Here is a 19,019-nt window from a genome sequence, read left to right on the forward strand (position 1 = left end):
GGAGCCTAGAGTTTGGAGGCGGGGCATCGATCCTGAAGCTGGGTTTTCAGAGGCCGGGCGCCTAGGGGGCGGAGCCTAGAGGTCGAAAACGAAGCGTCGGGATTGGCTGGGTGGTTATGGGGGCGTGGCCGAGGAATCCCGGCCTGGGGCCGCGGCAGGGCTCAATTAAAACTGCTGGGACGGGCCAGCCACGGTTTCTGCTGAGGCGAGCAGAGACGCGGCGGGGCCGGGCGAAGACTGTCTCGGGGCGGGGCGGCGCAGAGGGGCGGGGTGTCCGGAGTCTGCGGAGGCTCCCGGGCAGCTCGGAGACGAGCCCGGCGCGGCGCTGCGAGGTGCCCCTCACACCCAGCTCCGGCAACTTCGGCGCCCTCGGCCCGCGTTCGCCATGCCCGAGCAGCTGAGCGTCGCCGAATTCCTGGCCGTCGCCACCGACGACCTCCGCTCCCCGGCGGGGGCCGCCGCCTTCGTGGAGAAGATGCCCCGGTGCCGAGCGGCGGCACTGACGCGGGAGGAGGTGAGGGAGGCGAGGTTGGGGGGTCGGGCCGGGGTCCCTCTTGCACCTTTCCAGCCAGATCGGGAGGGAGCTGCAAAGACCCCCCCCCCCAGCCTCCCAGATGTGTGCATTTTAGATTTGGGATATAACCAAGTGCATCCCCAAAACTTATGCGTCCCTCACCTTCGAGGTCCTGGAGGGTCACTCTGGTCGCAAGATTTCGCAGACTGGTCCACACGGGTCTGATCAGAGCCTGGCTGCTCAGGTTTGAGTTTTGGCCTCGGAAACCTCTGCAACTTTGGCTTTCAAATCAGTTCTCCTTAGGGAAGCAAGCAGACCTTCCCGCCTCCGTCCTTGAACTTAATTTCTTCTCCCAGGCTGCAAGGGAGGCTCACCCCTCCACACCCCACACCCCTGGCTGCTCCTGGTTCTGGGATCCGGCTCTTGTTTGCGGAATGAACGCGAACGGGAAGGTGCCAGGACGCCAGGTTCACCTTGGCCAGGCTCTCAGCAAGTTTGTACTCTCCGCCCCTCTCTGCTCTTTGTCTTTCCCAGCAGAGCTTCTTGATTCTTGCAAACCGCCCCACCCTATTCCCCTGCTCTTCAGAGTTCATTCCTCTTTTTTCCAGACCCACAGCACTTTCCCCTAGCACTGCTTTGCTGGATGTATTTGAGAGCAGACACCCTAAGGCGCTGGACCCGGATGGTTTTCTTGCAGCTTCCTTTCAGAGAATTCCCTGAATTTCTGGGGTGGTATCTTGGAGCTCAGCAGGGGTTTTCTCTTCTTCTGTCTTTTGTAAGAGTTTTGAGCACCGACTGTGTGGCAGATCAAAGTTCTCTAGTTTGTAATACACAATTCATGGGCCAACCCGTGCCTCGAATATCATCCCCTCTTCATTCTTGGCTGGCCAGACCTCCAGCTCAGATAGATGTAAGTGCATCACTTTGCAGGGATAAACTGTGTGAGATTGGATGGCCTTCCCTGTTTCAGTCCTACTTTCGGCATCTGTAAAATGGGATAACGTATTTACTTATGGCAAGGTGTATAAATCCTGTATCTTAATACATGGTCATCAGATTAATTGGTAGAGATATTTAGACAGAGACTGGGTCTCTTTGATCCTCCACTCTAACAGAGCCTAACTTTCTTTCCCCCACATTTGTGGGTCAAGATCCCAAGGAGGGGTTATGAAACTGAAAGTGGAGGTTGTGAAAATTATTGTGTAAAAATAAATTTATGAGGGCCTGAGCAATAGCACAGCAAGTAGGGCATTTGCCTTGCACGCAGACAACCAGGGACGGAGCCGGGTTTGATTCCCAATATCCCATATGGTCCTGCCAGGAGTGATTTCTGAGTGCAGAGCCAGGAGTAAACCCTGGGTGCCGCCAAAACCAAAAACCAAAAAAAAAAAAAAAAAAAAAGGTATGATCTGGGCCAGAGAAATGTTCAATGGATTGGGTGCTCACTTTGCATGCTGCAGACCTGGGTTAAATCTGTGGCATCCCATAATGGTTTCCCAAACCCCTCCAGGAGTGATTCCTAAGATCAAAGTAACACCTGAGCACCATCAGGTCTGACTAAATAAAGATATGATTTATCATCAGCAAGTATTTTATTTGCATATCTATTTTATATCTTTGGGGTCATGTAGAAAGAAATTTCTCAGACAAAAAGGAATCAAAAGTTGGAAAACATGGGGCCAGAGAGATAGCACAGCAGTAGTGCATTTGCCTTGCACACAGCTGATCCAGGATGGACTGTGGTTTGAATCCTGGCATCCCATATGGTCCCTGTGCCTGCCAGGAGCAACTTCTGAGTGCAGAGCCAGGAGTAACCTCTGAGCGTCGCCGGGTGCAATCCAATCCTCCCCCCCCAAAGAAGTTGGAAAACATTCAAAAAGCCCTGAATTAGAGTTCATTGCCACTGTGTGGATGTTTTCCAAGGAGGCCACAACAGTCTCTTCCTGAGTGGAGTTTCCCGTGGGTGAGACACAGAAGAGTTCAGCCATAAACATTCTTAAGGCTTTCTTAGTTTACCCTCCTCTCTGGGTTGCCCATCATGTGTGAAATCAGAGCAGGAGCAGAAAGGCCTGTACTCTGAACCCTTCTAGGGCAGAAATGTGCCTTTGTGCCTGTGCATCTCTCTAATCTAATGATGGGCGTGGCATGTGTCAGCACTGGTGCTGAGGTGGAAGGTGTGGTAGATGGGTTGCAGAAGTAGCTCTTGGAATGGGTCTGGAGCAACAGACTTTGGCCAGGGCTCATCTTTGCCCCATTTCAAGATAGACAAATATGTCCTCCTTTGTCTCAGGAAATTTTGTTTTGTTTTGTTTTGTTTTTGGGCCACACCCGTTTGATGCTCAGGGGTTACTCCTGGCTAAGCACTCAGAAATCGCCCCTGGCTTGGGGGGACCATATGGGACGCTGGGGATCGAACCGCGGTCCTTCCTTGGCTAGCACTTGCAAGGCGCCAGGCACCTTACCTCCAGCCCCTTGTCTCCAGAATTTTGGTTTGATGAGTGCAGTTGTTCAACTTAACAAAAGGCATATGGTACCCAAACACAACTTTTCTCTTTGGCATTTCAGTATCCCCAGAGTTAGAATCTGACCTTTGGATTGGACTTTCCTGTGGTTTCCTCTTTGACTTCTTGCATCAGTTTGCAAAAGTAGTTTGATGCTGGTACCACTCCCCTTTACTCATTTTTGGTTTCATTCGTGAAGCTCATACCAAATATGATGGACTATTAAGACTTATGAATCATTCTGTCAACCCATCTTTTTTTTGTCCAGGATCTCTTTTAGAGGGGAAAATTTCATCAAGTGAGTAGTAGACTAATGAGTCATTTTAGAGATTGGTATAAAGAGAGCATATTCAGGATCCAATTTAGCCATTCTAACCTTTCCTGAGAGTTCATACTATATGTGTTTCTCAAAAGGATAAAGGAGGTCATCACAAATAGGTGATCTTCAAATATTTATGTTATATATACACATACTGAAAGCTCTTAAAATTTTAATTGGACAAAGGACTTACATATGTATATATTTTTTCTTCTCCCATTGCTGGAAATTAATCCCAAGGCTACCATTGAGCCACATTCCCAACCAGAACATAATAAGTTTTTTTTATTTGTTTGTTTGGGTCACATCCGGGTGCTAAGTGTTGCTCCTGGCTCTGTGCTCAGAAATTGCTCCTGGTAGGCTTAGGGGACCATATGGGATGCCAGGAGTCGAACCACCATCTGTCCTGGATTGGCTGTGTGCAAGGCAAATGCCCTACCGCTGTGATATCTCTCCGGCCCCAGAACATAATAAGTTTTAATTAGAAATTTGAAAAACTGGGGCCGGGCGGTGGCGCTGGAGGTAAGGTGCCTGCCTTGCCTGCGCTAGCCTAGGACGGACCGCGGTTCGATCCCCCGGCGTCCCATATGGTCCCCCAAGAAGCCAGGAGCAACTTCTGAGCACATAGCCAGGAGTAACCCCTGAGCGTCACAGGGTGTGGCCCAAAAAACAAAAAACAAAAAACAAAAAAAAAACAAAAAAAAAAAGAAATTTGAAAAACTGGGGCTGGGAAGGTGGCGCTAGAGGTAAGGTGTCTACCTTGCAAGTGCTAGCGTAGGACAGACGGCGGTTCGATCCCCTGGCGTCCCATATGGTCCCCCCAAGCCAGGGGTGATTTCTGAGCGCATAGCCAGGAGTAACCCCTAAGCATCAAATGGGTGTGGCCCAAAAACCAAAATTTGAAAAACATAGTACAAAGGGTAAAAGCCAGCCTAGACCACATCTTACAATTCATATACTCTCCTCAGAGATAATTGCTGTAGAAATATGCACGCCTTCCAAAGTATGTCCATAGAGAAAATACATTATTCATGAGTAATGAATAATGAATAATGGTGGTTAGGGGAATATTTGTCTAAGTTAATGTCATATTGCATAGTTCATAGTTTTATTTATTATTTTTTGTTTTCTGCCATGCTGGAGATGGAAACCAGAGCCTCACACATGTAAGGCAAGCTCTCTACTGCTGCGCTACATGCTCATCCTTATCATGCATTGATTTACATTTAATTTAATTAACTCTTTTTCTTCTTGTTGGTTTTTTTGTTTTGTTTGGACCACACCTGACTATGCTTAAGGGTTACTCCTAATGGTGCTCGGAGAGGACCATATGAGATGACTGGTATGGAACCCAAGTGAGGTACTTACAAGGCAAGAACCCTACTAATTATACTATACTCTTTTTTTTTTTTTTTTTTTTTTGGTTTTTGGGCCACACCCGGTGACGCTCAGGGGTTACTCCTGGCTATGTGCTCAGAAGTCGCTCCTGGCTTGGGGGACCATATGGGACACCGGGGGATCGAACCGCAGTCCGTCCGAGGCTAGCGCAGGCAAGGCAGGCACCCTACCTTTAGCGCCACCGCCCGGCCCTATACTATACTCTTTTCAGCCCAAATAAACTCTCTTTTTCTTTCTTTCTTTTTTTTTTTTTTTTTTTTTTTTGTGGTTTTTGGTTCACACCCGGCAGTGCTCAGGGGTTACTCCTGGCTCCATGCTCAGAAATTGCTCCGGGCAGGCATGGGGGACCATATGGGACGCCGGGATTTGAACCAATGACCTCCTGCATGAAAGGCAAACGCCTTACCTCCATGCTATCTCTCCAGCCCCTCTCTTTTTCTTTTTTATGTTTTTTTTCCTTTTAATTGAAACCATGTGATCTATAAAGTCCTTCATAATTGCATTTCAGTTATACAGTGAATCAGGACCATTCCCACCACCAGTGTCAACCTTCCTCCACCAGTGTTCCCCAAATGCACCCATACCACACCCCCTATTCCCCAGCTTGCCAGTATAACAGGCCCATTGTAAGTTTAGAGTTTGAATCTCTTTGATTCCATTGTTGTCTTTCGCTTGGATATTTAGTTCTATCCTTTTTTTGTCCACCAATGCACCTGAGACCACTTGGCCTCTGGCCCCATCCTTTTTTCTTTTTCTATCTTCTTAAGTTTTTCTTAAATATTTTTTATTTTATTGATTGATTGATTGATTGGTTTTTGGGCCACACTCAGCGGCACTCGGGTTACTCCTGGCTCTGCACTCAGAAATTGCCCCTGGCAGGCTTGGGGACCATATGGGATGCCAGGAATTGAAACAGATCCCCTCTCCCCCCCCCCATGCAAAGCTAACACCCTACTGCTGAGCTATCTCTCCAGCCCCTTTCTTCTCAGTTTTATAAGATAAAAATGCAGAAATATGAGGTAGAAAAAAGAAATTTGTGTCCCAAGTGAACTCTGTATTTTTGTGTTTGTTTGTTTGTTTTGGGCTACACCCAGCAGTGCTGGGGTTAATACCTCTACTTCAGGCCCCCTGAACTCTGTTTTTTTAAAGGGGCCATATCCCCCAGCTCTGGGATAGGAGGACCTGAGACTACTTCCAAGAAGTTTTGGGGGCCATGCAGTGACAAGGGCCTCATACATGTGCTTTACCTCTTGAGCCATATCCTTGGCCCCTTAATGTTTTAATATAGTCAAATCTATCTTTTCCTTTGAGATTTTGCATTTTTGTTTCTTGTTTTAGAAAGGATTCATTTCCAGTTTTTCATCTTGTAAATTTTAATTCTGCCTTATTGTGGATCTATAATTATTTTACAAATCGTAATAAAATATTTGTTTTACAAAAAATAATTAAAAAATTATGTAACCTTAGGGATTGTTTGCAAGAAGCATAGCCCCTCTCTAACTTGTTACCTTGAAGGGAAGTTTGTTTTGAGGCATTACAAGGAACTCATGGGACTGCAGAGCTGTGAGTAAAAAGTCTCAGCAGGACCTCCCTTGAAGCTGGAAGTGATTAGGAACAAAGGAAGCCGCCTCACTCACTCTTGCCTTCTCTTGCCTTTCTTTCTGCATGTTTGATGTGTGCTTTTGCCCCCCTGTAATCACACAGGACAGAGCCCAGCTTTAGCCCCCACAGTCATGTGACCTCACTGGTCCAGCATCTAAATGTAACTGAGCCTGTCTTGTGCCCCAGTTCCAAGTTCCTGGCAGGGAGGTGGACTGGCCAGCCCAGCTTCTGGACTTTTTCCAGAAGGCGGGTCTCCACCCCTGTTTTCATCAGCAAAGGTCATGGAGGGAGAGAGGCAGGCAGGGTAAACATGGCCACAGAGACCTGTTCTGTGGGAATGACTTCTCTCACTGAAGAGGGAAGGGGCCTAAGAAGCCCCTCCTCACTAGCTGCACATGTTCATAGCAATTCCACTTCATTGGAGCACAGTAGCTAATTGAGTAGCTGTGTTTCAGGGCGAGGTTCTGTGCTCACGCTGTTAAGAGGCTCCCTGGTTATACAGGTGCACACAAATTTCTACTTTGAAACACCAAGGTGTCTGGGAAGATTAAAGGATGGATTGGAGAGCTAAATGGATACAGCTCCACTTGGGGGATCATGAATCCCAATTAGGCATTTGAGCTGATAGCTGGTTAGTGGACACAAGATCAACCCTACAAAGAACAGCAGGCAATAGTTTAGCCAGGAAACTGCTCCAAGGTAGGCCCTCGACTAGTACCTATAAGTGGACACATGGCTCATTAAAAGAGATGCCCTTCGTTCCCAAGAGTTTACTGTTGTAGAGGAGTTAGAGACAATTAAAAGCAGGTTAGTAAATTATACACAGTGATAAATGGCATGACTCTCGTGCCCAGGGTCAGAGGCTTCTCAGAGATTTGGTTTTGCATTCTTACCTCTTCACAGATATCATGCATGACGTCACTTCTCTCCATTCTTTTAATGACACACACCTGTACCTCCAGCCCTGATCCTCATGTCTAGCTGCACATTTGGTTGTTTTACTTTGACATCTCAATATGTCCCAAGCATATCCCAAGTCAGTGCTCCTGACTTTTCTGCCAGCTGACTGTTTCTGTGTCCCCTTCTCAGTGATTATTGCCCCTCATCTATTCTGTTAACCAAGTTTAAGGCCACTAAATTCCACACGCATATTTTTTGGTTTTGGTTTTTGGGTCACACCTGGCAATGCTCAGGGGTTACTCCTGGCTCTGTGCTCAGAAATTGCTTCTGGCAGGCCAGGGACCACATGGGATGCCAGGATTCGAACCACCGTCCATTCTGGGTCTGCTGCGTGCAAGGCAAACGCCCTACCACTATTGCTATCTCTTTGGCCCCCCACACAAAATTTTTTTTTTTTTTTTTTTGGTTTTTGGGCCACCCCGGCGTTGCTCAGGGGTTACTCCTGGCTGTCTGCTCAGAAATAGCTCCTGGCAGGCACGGGGGACCATATGGGACACCGGGATTCGAACCAACCACCTTTGGTCCTGGATTGGCTGCTTGCAAGGCAAACGCCGCTGTGCTATCTCTCCGGGCCCCCCACACAAAATTTTTATTTGGTTTTTGGGCCACACCCAGTGATGCTCAGGGATTACTCCTGGCTATGCACTCAGAAATTGCTCCTGGTTTGGGGGACCATATGGGACACCGAGGGATTGAACCGCAGTCTGTCCTAGGCTGGTTTGTGCAAGGCAGACACCTTATAGCTTGCATCACTGCTCTGGCTCCTGCACAAATATTTTTTAATCAGAGATTATAAATTCATTTATAAACCTTGAAATTAATAGTGAATAATGATTTAAAGTTCTCCAGGTGAAAGGGAAAAGATTCAAAGCAGTAAAAGAACCTCTAGTATTTGTGACACTTAAAAGGAGGTCAGAGGAGCAGAAGTGGTAGATAAATAGAAGTACAACACTAATAACTATAATCAGGTAGGTAGAGGCAGAGCATAGTCAAGCTTGAAGGCCTTGGTAGTAAACTTGTTTTTTTTTTTTTTTTTTTGATTTTTGGGCCACACCCTGCAGTGCTCAGGGGTTACTCCTGGCTATCTGCTCAGAAATAGCTCCTGGCAGGCACGGGGGACCATATGGGACACCGGGATTCGAATCAATCACCTTTGGTCCTGAATAGGCTGCTTGCAAGGCAAACGCTGCTGTGCTATCTCTCCGGGCCCGTAAACTTTGTTTTTGATTATTTTTTAGATAAGTCACACAATCCCATTTCTATTTTATTTATTTATTTATTTATTTAGATCTTTGGTCCACACCCAAAGAAATTGCACTCAGAAATTGCTCCTGGCAGGGTGGGGGGACCATGTGGAATGCCAGTGATTGAATCTGGGTCTATGACCTACCACTGTTCGATTGCTCCAGAATCCCCATTTCTATTTTAGAAAGACCATTCTAACTGCTCTCTGGAGACTAGATGGATGGGGAAGGAGAGAACCCAAGAAGTCTGTTGCTGTAGTCCATGGAAGTGATTGCAGTCATGTAACTGGGTTTGATAGAAGATAAAAGTTAGCAGATGGGAGAAGTAGGGCAAATTGTATAAGTAGGAATACCATGATTGGTTGACATAGGACATGTAGGTAGTGGCCAAGAATGGATAGGACCAGAGAGATAGTATAGTGGGTAGGGTGATTACCTTGTATGCAGACAACCCAGATTCAACCCATCATCCTATATGGTCCCTAACTGGCCAGAAGTGATCCATAAGAGAACCATGAATAAGCCCTGAATACTATAGGGTATGCCCAAAGAGCAAATACAAAAAATAATGGTTCCAGGGCCGGAGAGATAGAATAGAGTACCTTCATGCAGAAGGTCGGTGGTTCAAATCCCGGCATCCCATATGGTCCCCTGTGCCTGCCAGGGGCGATTTCTGAGCATAGAGCCAGGAGTAACCCCTGAGCACTGCCGAGTGTGACCCCCCCCCCCCAAATAATAATAATGGTTCCCAATTTTGTAATAGAAAGGTGTTATTTCTCATTCTGGAAATCTGGGAGACTAGGCATAGTGGTAAGTCAGGGATTCTGCTTGTACACAGGTCTTTGAAGCAGCCAAATGGAGCTGTGAAGAAGACTGTTGGGTATATAAGTATGAAGGTCAAAGGCATATGCTAGTGATACACATGTGAGAGCTGTCAGCACTGAAGATAGCAGGTTTCGTTTTTGCATCTGTGTCAGCATCACCTGGCATCATTCCCAGAGAGTATGATTCAGTAGCTGTGTCTTATGCTTCTTATTGCAGTAGCAGAAACCAACGTGAACTAATTTAAACAGAAAAGGAGTTTACTGAAAGGGAATATTCAGTGCTTGACAGTATTTCTGGGAAGTTGGAGAACTAGGGCAAACTGCAGACAGAACCTCAGAGTCACTGTCCTGCATTAATTTGATGGGTTTACTGTTGCCTCACCTTAAATGTCATTGTATTTCGCTGTCCTTGTGAACTGGGCCACTATCATGGCTATCACCACCATACTTTGCCCTTTCTCTGCCTCTGATTCATTCTATTGGTTGACCTTGCTTACACACTAACTGCAAGTGAGGTTGGAAAAGAAAGAATTTGGTTTTTGTCAGCTTATATGGGGAGGCAAACTTTACTAAGACTGGCACTGTAAGTGATTTCTCCGATTTATGAGGGACAGCAGATGCCAGACTGGCTAAAATGGTGATTGTCTTTGGTGACAGGTTTGTCAGAAGACTAGCTGAGAATTTGCATTTAAGTCTTTATTTAGGGGGTGTTGGTTTATATCCATCAGTGCTTAAGGAGCTGTTTCTCAGAAGTCACCCTCGCAGTGTCTAGGGGCCTATAATGTAGTGTCAGGGATCAACCCAGAACATCTGAGTTCAGGGCAAGTGTCTTTTTTTTTTTTTTTTTTTTTGGTTTTTGGGCCACACCCTGTGATGCTCAGGGGTTACTGCTGGCTATGCGCTCAGAAGTTGCTCCTGGCTTCTTGGGGGACCATATGGGACGCCGGGGGATCGAACCGCGGTCCATCCTAGGCTAGCGCAGGCAAGGCAGGCACCTTACCTCCAGCGCCACCGCCCGGCCCCAAGGGCAAGTGTCTTGCTTCCTGTGTTCTTGTTGGCCCAAGAACTTGCATTTTAACATGTATCCCAGGAGATGCTTTGTAGATAGTCTATAAATCACCTATGCATATTATTGTACTCACTGGCTTTAAATGCTGTGGGAATGGACAGGAAAGCGAGCGAGAGAGAGAGAGAGAGAGAGAGAGAGAGAGAGAGAGGGAGAGAGAGAGAGAGAGAGAGAGAGAGAGAGAGAGAGAGAGAGAGAGAGATGAATGGAGCTTGGGCCTTGAGAGCTCTGGGAGAGATGGGATGGGAAAAGGAGCTGTCAATGATGAAAGAAGGAAGTCAAGGGACTGCAGTGCCTTGCAAGCTGGGAGAGGAAGGTTTCATGAGCAAAGCAGTACTCAGCTCTGTTAGGCCAAGATGTCCAAAGGTAAAATAAAATGAGAAACAGTGACCCTCTCACCTTAGCAACTTAAAGCCTTCAGAATAGGCTTAGTGCTGTTTTTATTTCCAAAGCTGCCTGAGGATTGGAGGACGGGACAAATGAGAAGTTTTGAGAAAGGAGCAGAGATTTGAGATTTTTTTTTGTTTGTTTGTTTTTGGGCCACACCCGGGCGATGCTCAGGGGTTACTCCTGGCTGTCTGCTCAGAAATAGCTCCTGGCAGGCACGGGGGACCATATGGGACACCGGGATTCAAACCAACCACCTTTGGTCCTGGATTGGCTGCTTGCAAGGCAAACACCGCTGTGCTATCTCTCCGGGCCCGAGATTTGAGATCTTGGTGAAGGACCTAAATCAAGAGTATTTTTCAGTCCCTCTTTGATCTTGGCCCCTTTCCATCCCAGAATTTGTGAGAGGGCAGGGACCTATCTGGGTGGCCAACTTCAAACTTAGTCTTGAAAAGTCTTCTCAAATTTCAGTCTTCAACACTCACCTCCTTGACTGATGTTATCTGTTTCTGACCACTGAGATAACAGAACTGGAGTTTTAGGTTAGAGCAGATGTTTTTTGTTTTTGTTTTTTTTTTGTTGAAGACAATGGAATGGTATAGACTCTGGTAGGCATCACTGTTGATTGGACTCTTTAAGAGGTTTACAGCTTGAGCACAGAGCGCCCAAGGCAGTGAGATCTACTGAAGCATCCTGAGTTTCCCAAACTCTGAGGCCTTGTCCTGGGCTCCCTTTGTCCTGGGAACATTGTGACTGGATCTCTTTGGGGTCACTAAAGATGCTGTGGTGAGCATGCAGCACAGATATGTACAGCTGCTAAAAGGTCTCTAACTGGGTAGATTTGACCTTCACTAAACTTTTAAGAACTTGAGATTCCACTGGCAAGTCTACTGAATCAGAATCACCCAGGACTGAGGTAAGTCATTCCCCAAGGATAGGCTTTATTTGTGTTTGTGGTTCTTTTGTTTGTTTGTTTTATCACACTTGAGGTGCTCAGGGCTTATTCCTGGTTCTGCTCTGACCATTCCTGATGAGGCTCAGGCAACCTTTGTTTTGGTGGAGGGAATCAATAAATGAAATTCTCAGGATGATTCTGACAAGCAATCAGGGCAAAAGCTTCGGTGATTAGTGACTGCATGCCCGCTTCATGCTAGCATTTCTTTTGTGGGATACTTGCTATATATAGCAGTGGGATGGTATGTTCTGAGGGCACAGTGATGACAAGACAAGGCCCCCATCTAGGAAGAAGAAACTGTTGACTGTGGGTCATCTTTCCATGAGAATAAGTCACCCCAAAAATGAGTTTCTAACTCCTGCTGCCTCTTTCTGTGTCCCCACAGAAACAAATAGGGTTTTGTTAGTATCTAAATTGTTAATTCCTTTAGCCATTTACTTAGATTAACATAGATGTCAGTTTCTCCCTAATGTGCCAGGCTCTGTTAAGTACTGTAGATACAAAGGCAGATGAGCCAAGTCTCTATGTATTTTGAGTTTTCAGTTTTATAGAGAAATGTAGGGGCTGGAGAGATAGCACAACGGTAAGGCATTTGCCTTAGACACAGAAGGACAGTGGTTGGAATCCTGGCATCCCATATGGTCCCCCGAGCCAGCCAGGAGTGATTTCTGAGCATAGAGCCAGGAGTAACCCCTGAGCGATGCCAGGTGTGACCCAAAAACAAACAAACAAACAAACAAAAGAAAGTGCCAAGATAAAAGGGTCTGATGAAAGCCTATAGTAGCATGTGTGGCATAAAGGCCAAAAGTGGCTCTCAAGGAATGTGTGAGTGTATGTATGAGATTATGTGTGTGTATGTGAGTGTATATATATATGTGTGTGAGAATGAGTGTATGTGTGAGTCTATGTATATGAGTGTGATGTGGGAAAGTGTGTATGTGTGATTGTGTGTGTGTGTGTAGTGTGTATATGTGAATGTGTGAGTGTGCAAGTAGAGTGTTACTTCTGGTATGATAGGGAGGGGGTGACTTGTAAACTGGGTCAGAAAAAATGAGGTGCGTACAGAGCTGTCGAGGTAGCAGGGGCCAAGGCTTGTATGGAAACAGCCCAATGGATGTAGAAATTGTAAAAAGATTGATAGAAATGTTTAAGGGATTTCTGAAGATCTCAAGCCCACTTGGGAGGCAGGGAGGGATTCCTGCAGGCCTGGGAGCGGAGTGAGGGAGATTTAGGACTTTGAGGCTTTGACTGGGAGGGCAGACCTGATTCTCCCAGTGCTGGGGGAAATTCGGGCTGAGACCAGGGTTTGGAGTGGAATCTTCAGCAGAGTTCTTGCTCTCTTAGCTCATCATTGCTTGAACAGTCTCTTGAGGAAAATCCCAGCCAGGAAACTTAGGGTTTGCAGAGGTCTCCGCATTAACTGAGGGTGGGGCCCCTTCCTGCAACCCTTGTTCTTTCCCACTTCCTACTGCCCTGCAAGGGGCAGCTGCTGAGGCTGAGCTGTCGAGGCTGATAGATTCCCGGGCCTGGGACCAGGACGACGCCAGTGGGGGCCCCAGTGAGGGGTTGCACAGCCCTTCCACCGTAGGCTCCAGCAGAGCAGGAAGGAAAACAGCAAGAGGCAGAAGGCTCCTGAAATAATAAAGTGAGCTGGCCGGAGCCTTCCTTGCCACAGCCCAGCCCTTTCATACCCAGGAGAAGCAGGGCCCATGGGGGGTGGGTCTGGGTCACTTACTGGGCTGACCTGCCTGATTTGGTCTTTCAGATTTTGGCCAGCAAGCAGGTTTGGGGACTCCTTCCTTATGGATGATGTAGAGGGGGCCTGGGAAAAGTCACTTCTCTGGCACCTTCTCTGACAGTCTGAGCCTAGACTTGGGTTGGGCACTTATCCAGATAAAAACCATTCAGGACTTTTGTTCCTGCTTCAGACTGAGGTTGGAATAGCCTTGCAGTCACAGTTAACCTTAACTCAAATCCCAGAACTTGACCAGAGGGAATTTGAAGGTCCTTTCTCTGTTTTTTTTTTTTTTTTTGGTTTTTGGGCCACACCCGGCGGTGCTCAGGGGTTACTCCTAGCTGTCTGCTCAGAAATAGCTCCTGGCAGGCACGGGGGACCATATGGGACACCGGGATTCGAACCAACCACCTTTGGTCCTGGATCGGCTGCTTGCAAGGCAAACGCCGCTGTGCTATCTCTCCGGGCCCCAGAAGGTCCTTTCTCTTAACCGAAATCATACAGATGAGAGGGACAAGAGATAGGGCTCAGTGGTAGAGCCTTAAATGTGTGAGGTCCTGGATTTTGTCCCCAATACTGTCCTCACCACCAATAAGACCTTTTGTACATGAAGATGCTCAAAGGGCTGGAGTATATCTGCACATGTGAGAACCCCAAGCCCCATCCCTAGCACTGTGTGGTGTCTGGTTTACTGCAGGAATTCATCCCTGAACATCACTCTGTGTCGGCCTACAATTACCAGTAATAATTGCAAAAGTGGGTCTGAAATTTAGTGCTTCCCTCATGGCCTACAGAACTGTTTTCCTCAAATTCTGCACTTCTCTTGCACTGATTCTGCTTTCCCTTTCAAACTGCACAATATCCAGTCACAGGAAAAAAGGAAAAAAGACAATTTAATTGTCACCACAACTCTTGGAGATAAGTGGGGCCCCAGTGGGCTATGCCTCATAGTTTACTGTGTGTGATAGTGAGTTCTGAAAACAAAAGGACTCTTCCTGTCGCTATTTGTGTGATCATGAGCCCCAGCCTCAGTTTCCTCACCTACAATGTGGCAAGCATAGTCATTATCTCACAGGATTGTTGGAGGGATTAATGAGGTAACAAGAATGAAGTGTCTGCTCCTCAATGAGGCATCCTGTTCTTAGTGGGTTGCTTACATGTTAGAAAGCTGATTCATCCTGGGAAGTCAGAGTCCAAATTCTTCCTGTTGGGTCATCTTGACTGGGCTGTTCTATGTACCCTAGTTACCCTATCACATGTGGGGAGAAGGTTGAATCCTCATTAATCCACACAATGATGTGCAGATTTATCGAGCCACCCCTCTCTTTTCTCTGAGTCTTTGTTTTTGGGCCACCCTTGAATGTGGCCTGGTTGGTATCATGTAGTGGCAGGCACAGAACTGCATGAAAAACATGTGTTTCTGCTTGTTGGGCTATCTCTCTGGTCCAATTCACACATCTCTTGTTCAGAATTCTGTAAGAGCTCCATTATTGATGGGCTAAAACCTAGAGGTTAGGGTTAAAAGCATAGACTCTGGAGCCCCTGGGTTTGAGTTCTAGGTTCTACTACTCACCAGTTGTGAGTGAGAGTTGGAGCATTTATGCATAACTTTCCTGGCTTTAGTTTCCCCATTTGTAAAAACTCCTAGGGGATGGGGCCAGAGTGATAATACAGTGGTAAGGTGCTTGCCTTGCACACAGCCAACCCAGGTTCAATCCCCAACATCTCATATGGTTCTCTGAACACTTCTAGGAGTGATTCCTGAGTGGAGAGCCAATATTAACACTTAAGCACAGCTGGGTGTGAGCCTCCCCTGCAAAAAAATCCCCCAAACTTCTGGGGGTGTTAAAATGATTTTGGGAAACCCTACAAAGTATGATGGTGCTTAGTAAAGAACCTGGTGTGTAGAAGGACACAGAGGCATGTGCTCAGCCATCATTAGTGGGCTTTCCAGCTTCATTTCAGGTCTCACAGCACAAACTTCTCTGCTGGCCCTGAGAAGTGCCAGTAAACTCAGAACTATTTCCCAAATGTGCTGAGGCTCTGAGCCAGGACTTCACAGGGACAGCTCATCTTCTGTTTCCAGGTGCTGATGAAATGTCACTGCATAGCAAGGTGGGGTGGATGCTTGTTGTCTGGGCCTCCCCCTTCTAACTTTTCTTCTGCCCTCTGCCAAAGTCCTGGTCAGCCTTCTATGAGTCCTCTACTCAGGGTAGGGTTTGATCAGCCAGCCTGCTGCTCCTAGGCCCCAGAGGCATGAATGAACCTCTCCTGTATGCAGGTACTCCTGTGTCAGGGACATCCCTACTGTCCTCCCTCTGCATGTGAGGGTAAAGAGGGCAGATTTATAGATCTGGGGTTCCAGAGTGTGCAGTGAATATGGGAATGGAGCTAAACTGGGCTTGCCCCAGAGTTCTTTGTATCAAAGACTTTTCCACCTCTCTCCTTCCCTCTCCTTGTGGCCACCCAGGTGAGAAGCTAAGTGAATCCATGCTTACACAAGCTACAGACACTCCCAGTCTTCTTTTCATTCTTTCTTTTCTGTTTGTTTGCTTTTGGGCCACACCCTGTGATGCTCAGGGATTCCAGCATTAAACATGGCTCTGAACTCGGGAATAACTCCTGGTGGGCTTGGGGGGTGGTGATGCCTAGGATCAAATCCATATCCGTCTGCTGTGTGCAAGGCAAGTGCCTTACCCATTGTATTATTGCTTCAGCACCTTGTCACCTCTTCTTTCTCCCTTTTCCCTCCTTTCTCTCTTTCTCTGACTTTTGGATCAAATCTGCTTGAGGGACAGTGTGGTGCCAGGATTGAACCTGGACTCCCTCTTGCAAATGTTTGAGCTGTCTCCTCAATGCAGTCCTGAGTTCTTTCTACTCTGCTCTTTTTGTAATGTTGTTGGGTGCTTCAGCTAGTAAGTCAACCTTAACTCCTTTCTTCCTCTTCCCAGGTCTTGAGGCTGACTTCTTTAAAACCCTGCCCTTTCCTACACCCTCCTTTCCTTGGAAGCTCTGCCCAGACAGCTGTGCCTAGATCAGTCAATAAACAAGGAGTCAAGGGCTAGTTTCAGGTAATTTAGTGAGGGACTAGAGTGATGCAACAATGGCTAGGGCATTTGCCTTGCACAAGACCAAGTTGAGTTCAACCCCATTTACCCATAGCCCAACTCTGCTCTTTGCATTCCTTTCTCTTCTCCCTGCTCTCATTTTGCAGGAAGGGAGCTCTCAAGTTGTGTTCAGGGAACCCATGGGCCATTCCATGTGATACTTGGCCTTTGTGTGAGGTGGTTCAATACTAGGGTACTTGGGTCTCATGGTTCTCAGAAAGGCTTTGACGAAGCCATTGAGTCTCTGGCCCCTGACTCTCATTTGCAGCAAATTCATATTTGTGCCATTTCATCCTTAAATATTTCAATATGTATCTCTAGGCAGTTGGGACATCTCTTTGGTTTGCATAACTCCAGAGTCTTACTGTTACCAAAACATTAATAATAATCTCTCAGTCATCAGTTCTCCCACTTTCAGATTTTCCAGTTGTCTCATCCCTATGCTGACTTCTTTTACAGTTTAGTTTTTGAAAATAATTACTCAAGTGAGGTCCATACACTGCTATGGCTGATGAGTCTTTTAAGTCTATGATTCCTATTTTGTTTTTGTTTTTATTTTGTTTGGAGGTTTAATGTGTTGCAGCTGTTCAGTACTTTTTCACTCTGCCCACCTCCCAACCTTGAAGTCCTCAGAGGTGAACAAACTCTGTTTCTGCAAAGCTCGGGGGGGGGGTTGTTGTTATTTTGCATTTTATATTTCATTTCATTAGATACTTTAAATATAACCTGTTTTGCTAATTAAGACATTGTCTTAATGTTCAAGTTTAGCATGCAATACATGTAATTTGATGATTTGTGGCAGGCATCAAGGATCAAAGAGGCTGCTTTTTGTTTTAGGGCCTTCTCCTGGCTTGGTTGTTTGGGTGTTCAGGGGACCATATGGTGCCTCAGATCAAATCAAGGCTTCCAGATTTTGGGGCAAAGGATACACTCCAGCTCTTTGCGCCATCTCCCCAATCCTCAATCACTCCTTATTTATTATTTTTGTTTTGTTTTGTTTTGTTTTGGGGTCATGCCGGCAGTCTTGAGGGCTTACTCTTAGCTCTGCACTCAATAATCACTCCAGAAAGGGATTGAGGAGCCATATGGGATAATGGAAATCAAACCTGTGTCTGCTGCATGCATGACAAGCACTATACCCACTCTATTATCTCTCTAGCCCCTCTCTTTAAATTTTTGTTTTGGAGTTACAGCTGATGGTGCTCATTGCTTATTCCTGGCTCTGTGCTCAGTGAACACTCCTGCTGGTCTTGAGGGACAATATGAGATGCTGAGGATTGAACCTGAATTGTTGGCTAAATGCAATCTAAATGCCCTTTCTACTCTACTATCTCTCTGAACCCTCAACTGCTTTTGTTGTTGTTTGGTTTTTGTCTATATCCATCCATATTTGGGGTTTGCTCCTGCCTCTGCACTCAGGATCACTCCTGGCAGGCTCAGGGATCAATATGGTCTGTGGAGGATCCAACCTAGATCAGGATCAGCTGTATGCAAGACAAGTGCCCCCTACTCACCATGCTACCTCTTTGGCCCTATCAAACACATTTTTAATTGGCTTCCCTATAACAAATGGACTGTCAATGTTGGTTTATTGAGAAATAGATAAAAAGCTGCCATGAATTCAGGAATGTTTGCATGCAGGGATCCTAAATTCAATCTCTAGTACTTCATGTTTCCCTGAGATGTGAGGGGAATGACTTCTCCTAGCCCTGTCTCAGTAATATCCCCCTGAGTGCTGTTGGGTGTGGCCCCTAAACCAAACAAAGATCTTTTACTTAACTTATATGTGGAAACACAATCAGTGATGCTGGGTCTTTTCCTGAACCAGTGCTTGTGTGGCTTACCAACTGTGTGTCAAGGGGGTATGCAGAGACATGGCTCCAGATACAAAGCCTGTGCTCCAGCCATTTGAGCCATCTCTCTGACCCTCAAGAATGAGGGCTAGACTGATAGGACAATGGGTAGGTGACTGTCTTGGATGTGGCCAACCTCAGTTCCATCCCTCGGTTCACCCCATATGATCTCCCAAACCTTCCAGGAGTGATCTCTGAGTGCAGATCCAGAAATAAGCCCAGAACGTTGCCAGGGATATTTTAAAGTTTCATTAGTCCTATTGATTGGAAAATTACATACATATATGGAGTGTGATCATTCTAATTTGTGAGACATTTTTTTATTGGTTGATAGTATTTACTCTGAGTGTCCTGATTGTAATTCTAGGACCTTCAGGATCTGGGCTCCACAACCGAATCAGGGAATTAATCAGAGATTATAGTATAACAGTTTGGTTATACTAACCAAGCAGGTCAATTTCCTCCACATCTGAAGATGATTTTCTTCACCTTTCAGAGCCTGAGTAGCCAGAGGGAACAGAAATAATGACATCTCATTAGATGCTGTGAGTTTT

The 19,019-nt window shown here is 46.4% G+C and overlaps 1 protein-coding gene across 1 annotated transcript in view; it reads left to right on the forward strand.

Moving 5' to 3' along the window:
• The first annotated feature begins 313 nt into the window (after window positions 1-313).
• The window catches only part of ASAP3 (ArfGAP with SH3 domain, ankyrin repeat and PH domain 3), a 60,469-nt gene continuing 41,763 nt past the window's right edge, over window positions 314-19,019 (forward strand). Inside the window, exon 1 of the mRNA XM_049774673.1 lies at window positions 314-514. Within this exon, the coding sequence (XP_049630630.1) occupies window positions 386-514 (129 nt within the window). The 5' untranslated portion in view covers window positions 314-385. The remainder of the gene's footprint in view (window positions 515-19,019) is intronic.

The sequence above is a fragment of the Suncus etruscus genome, chromosome 6 (genome assembly GCF_024139225.1).
Source record: "Suncus etruscus isolate mSunEtr1 chromosome 6, mSunEtr1.pri.cur, whole genome shotgun sequence".
NCBI lineage: Eukaryota > Metazoa > Chordata > Mammalia > Eulipotyphla > Soricidae > Suncus > Suncus etruscus.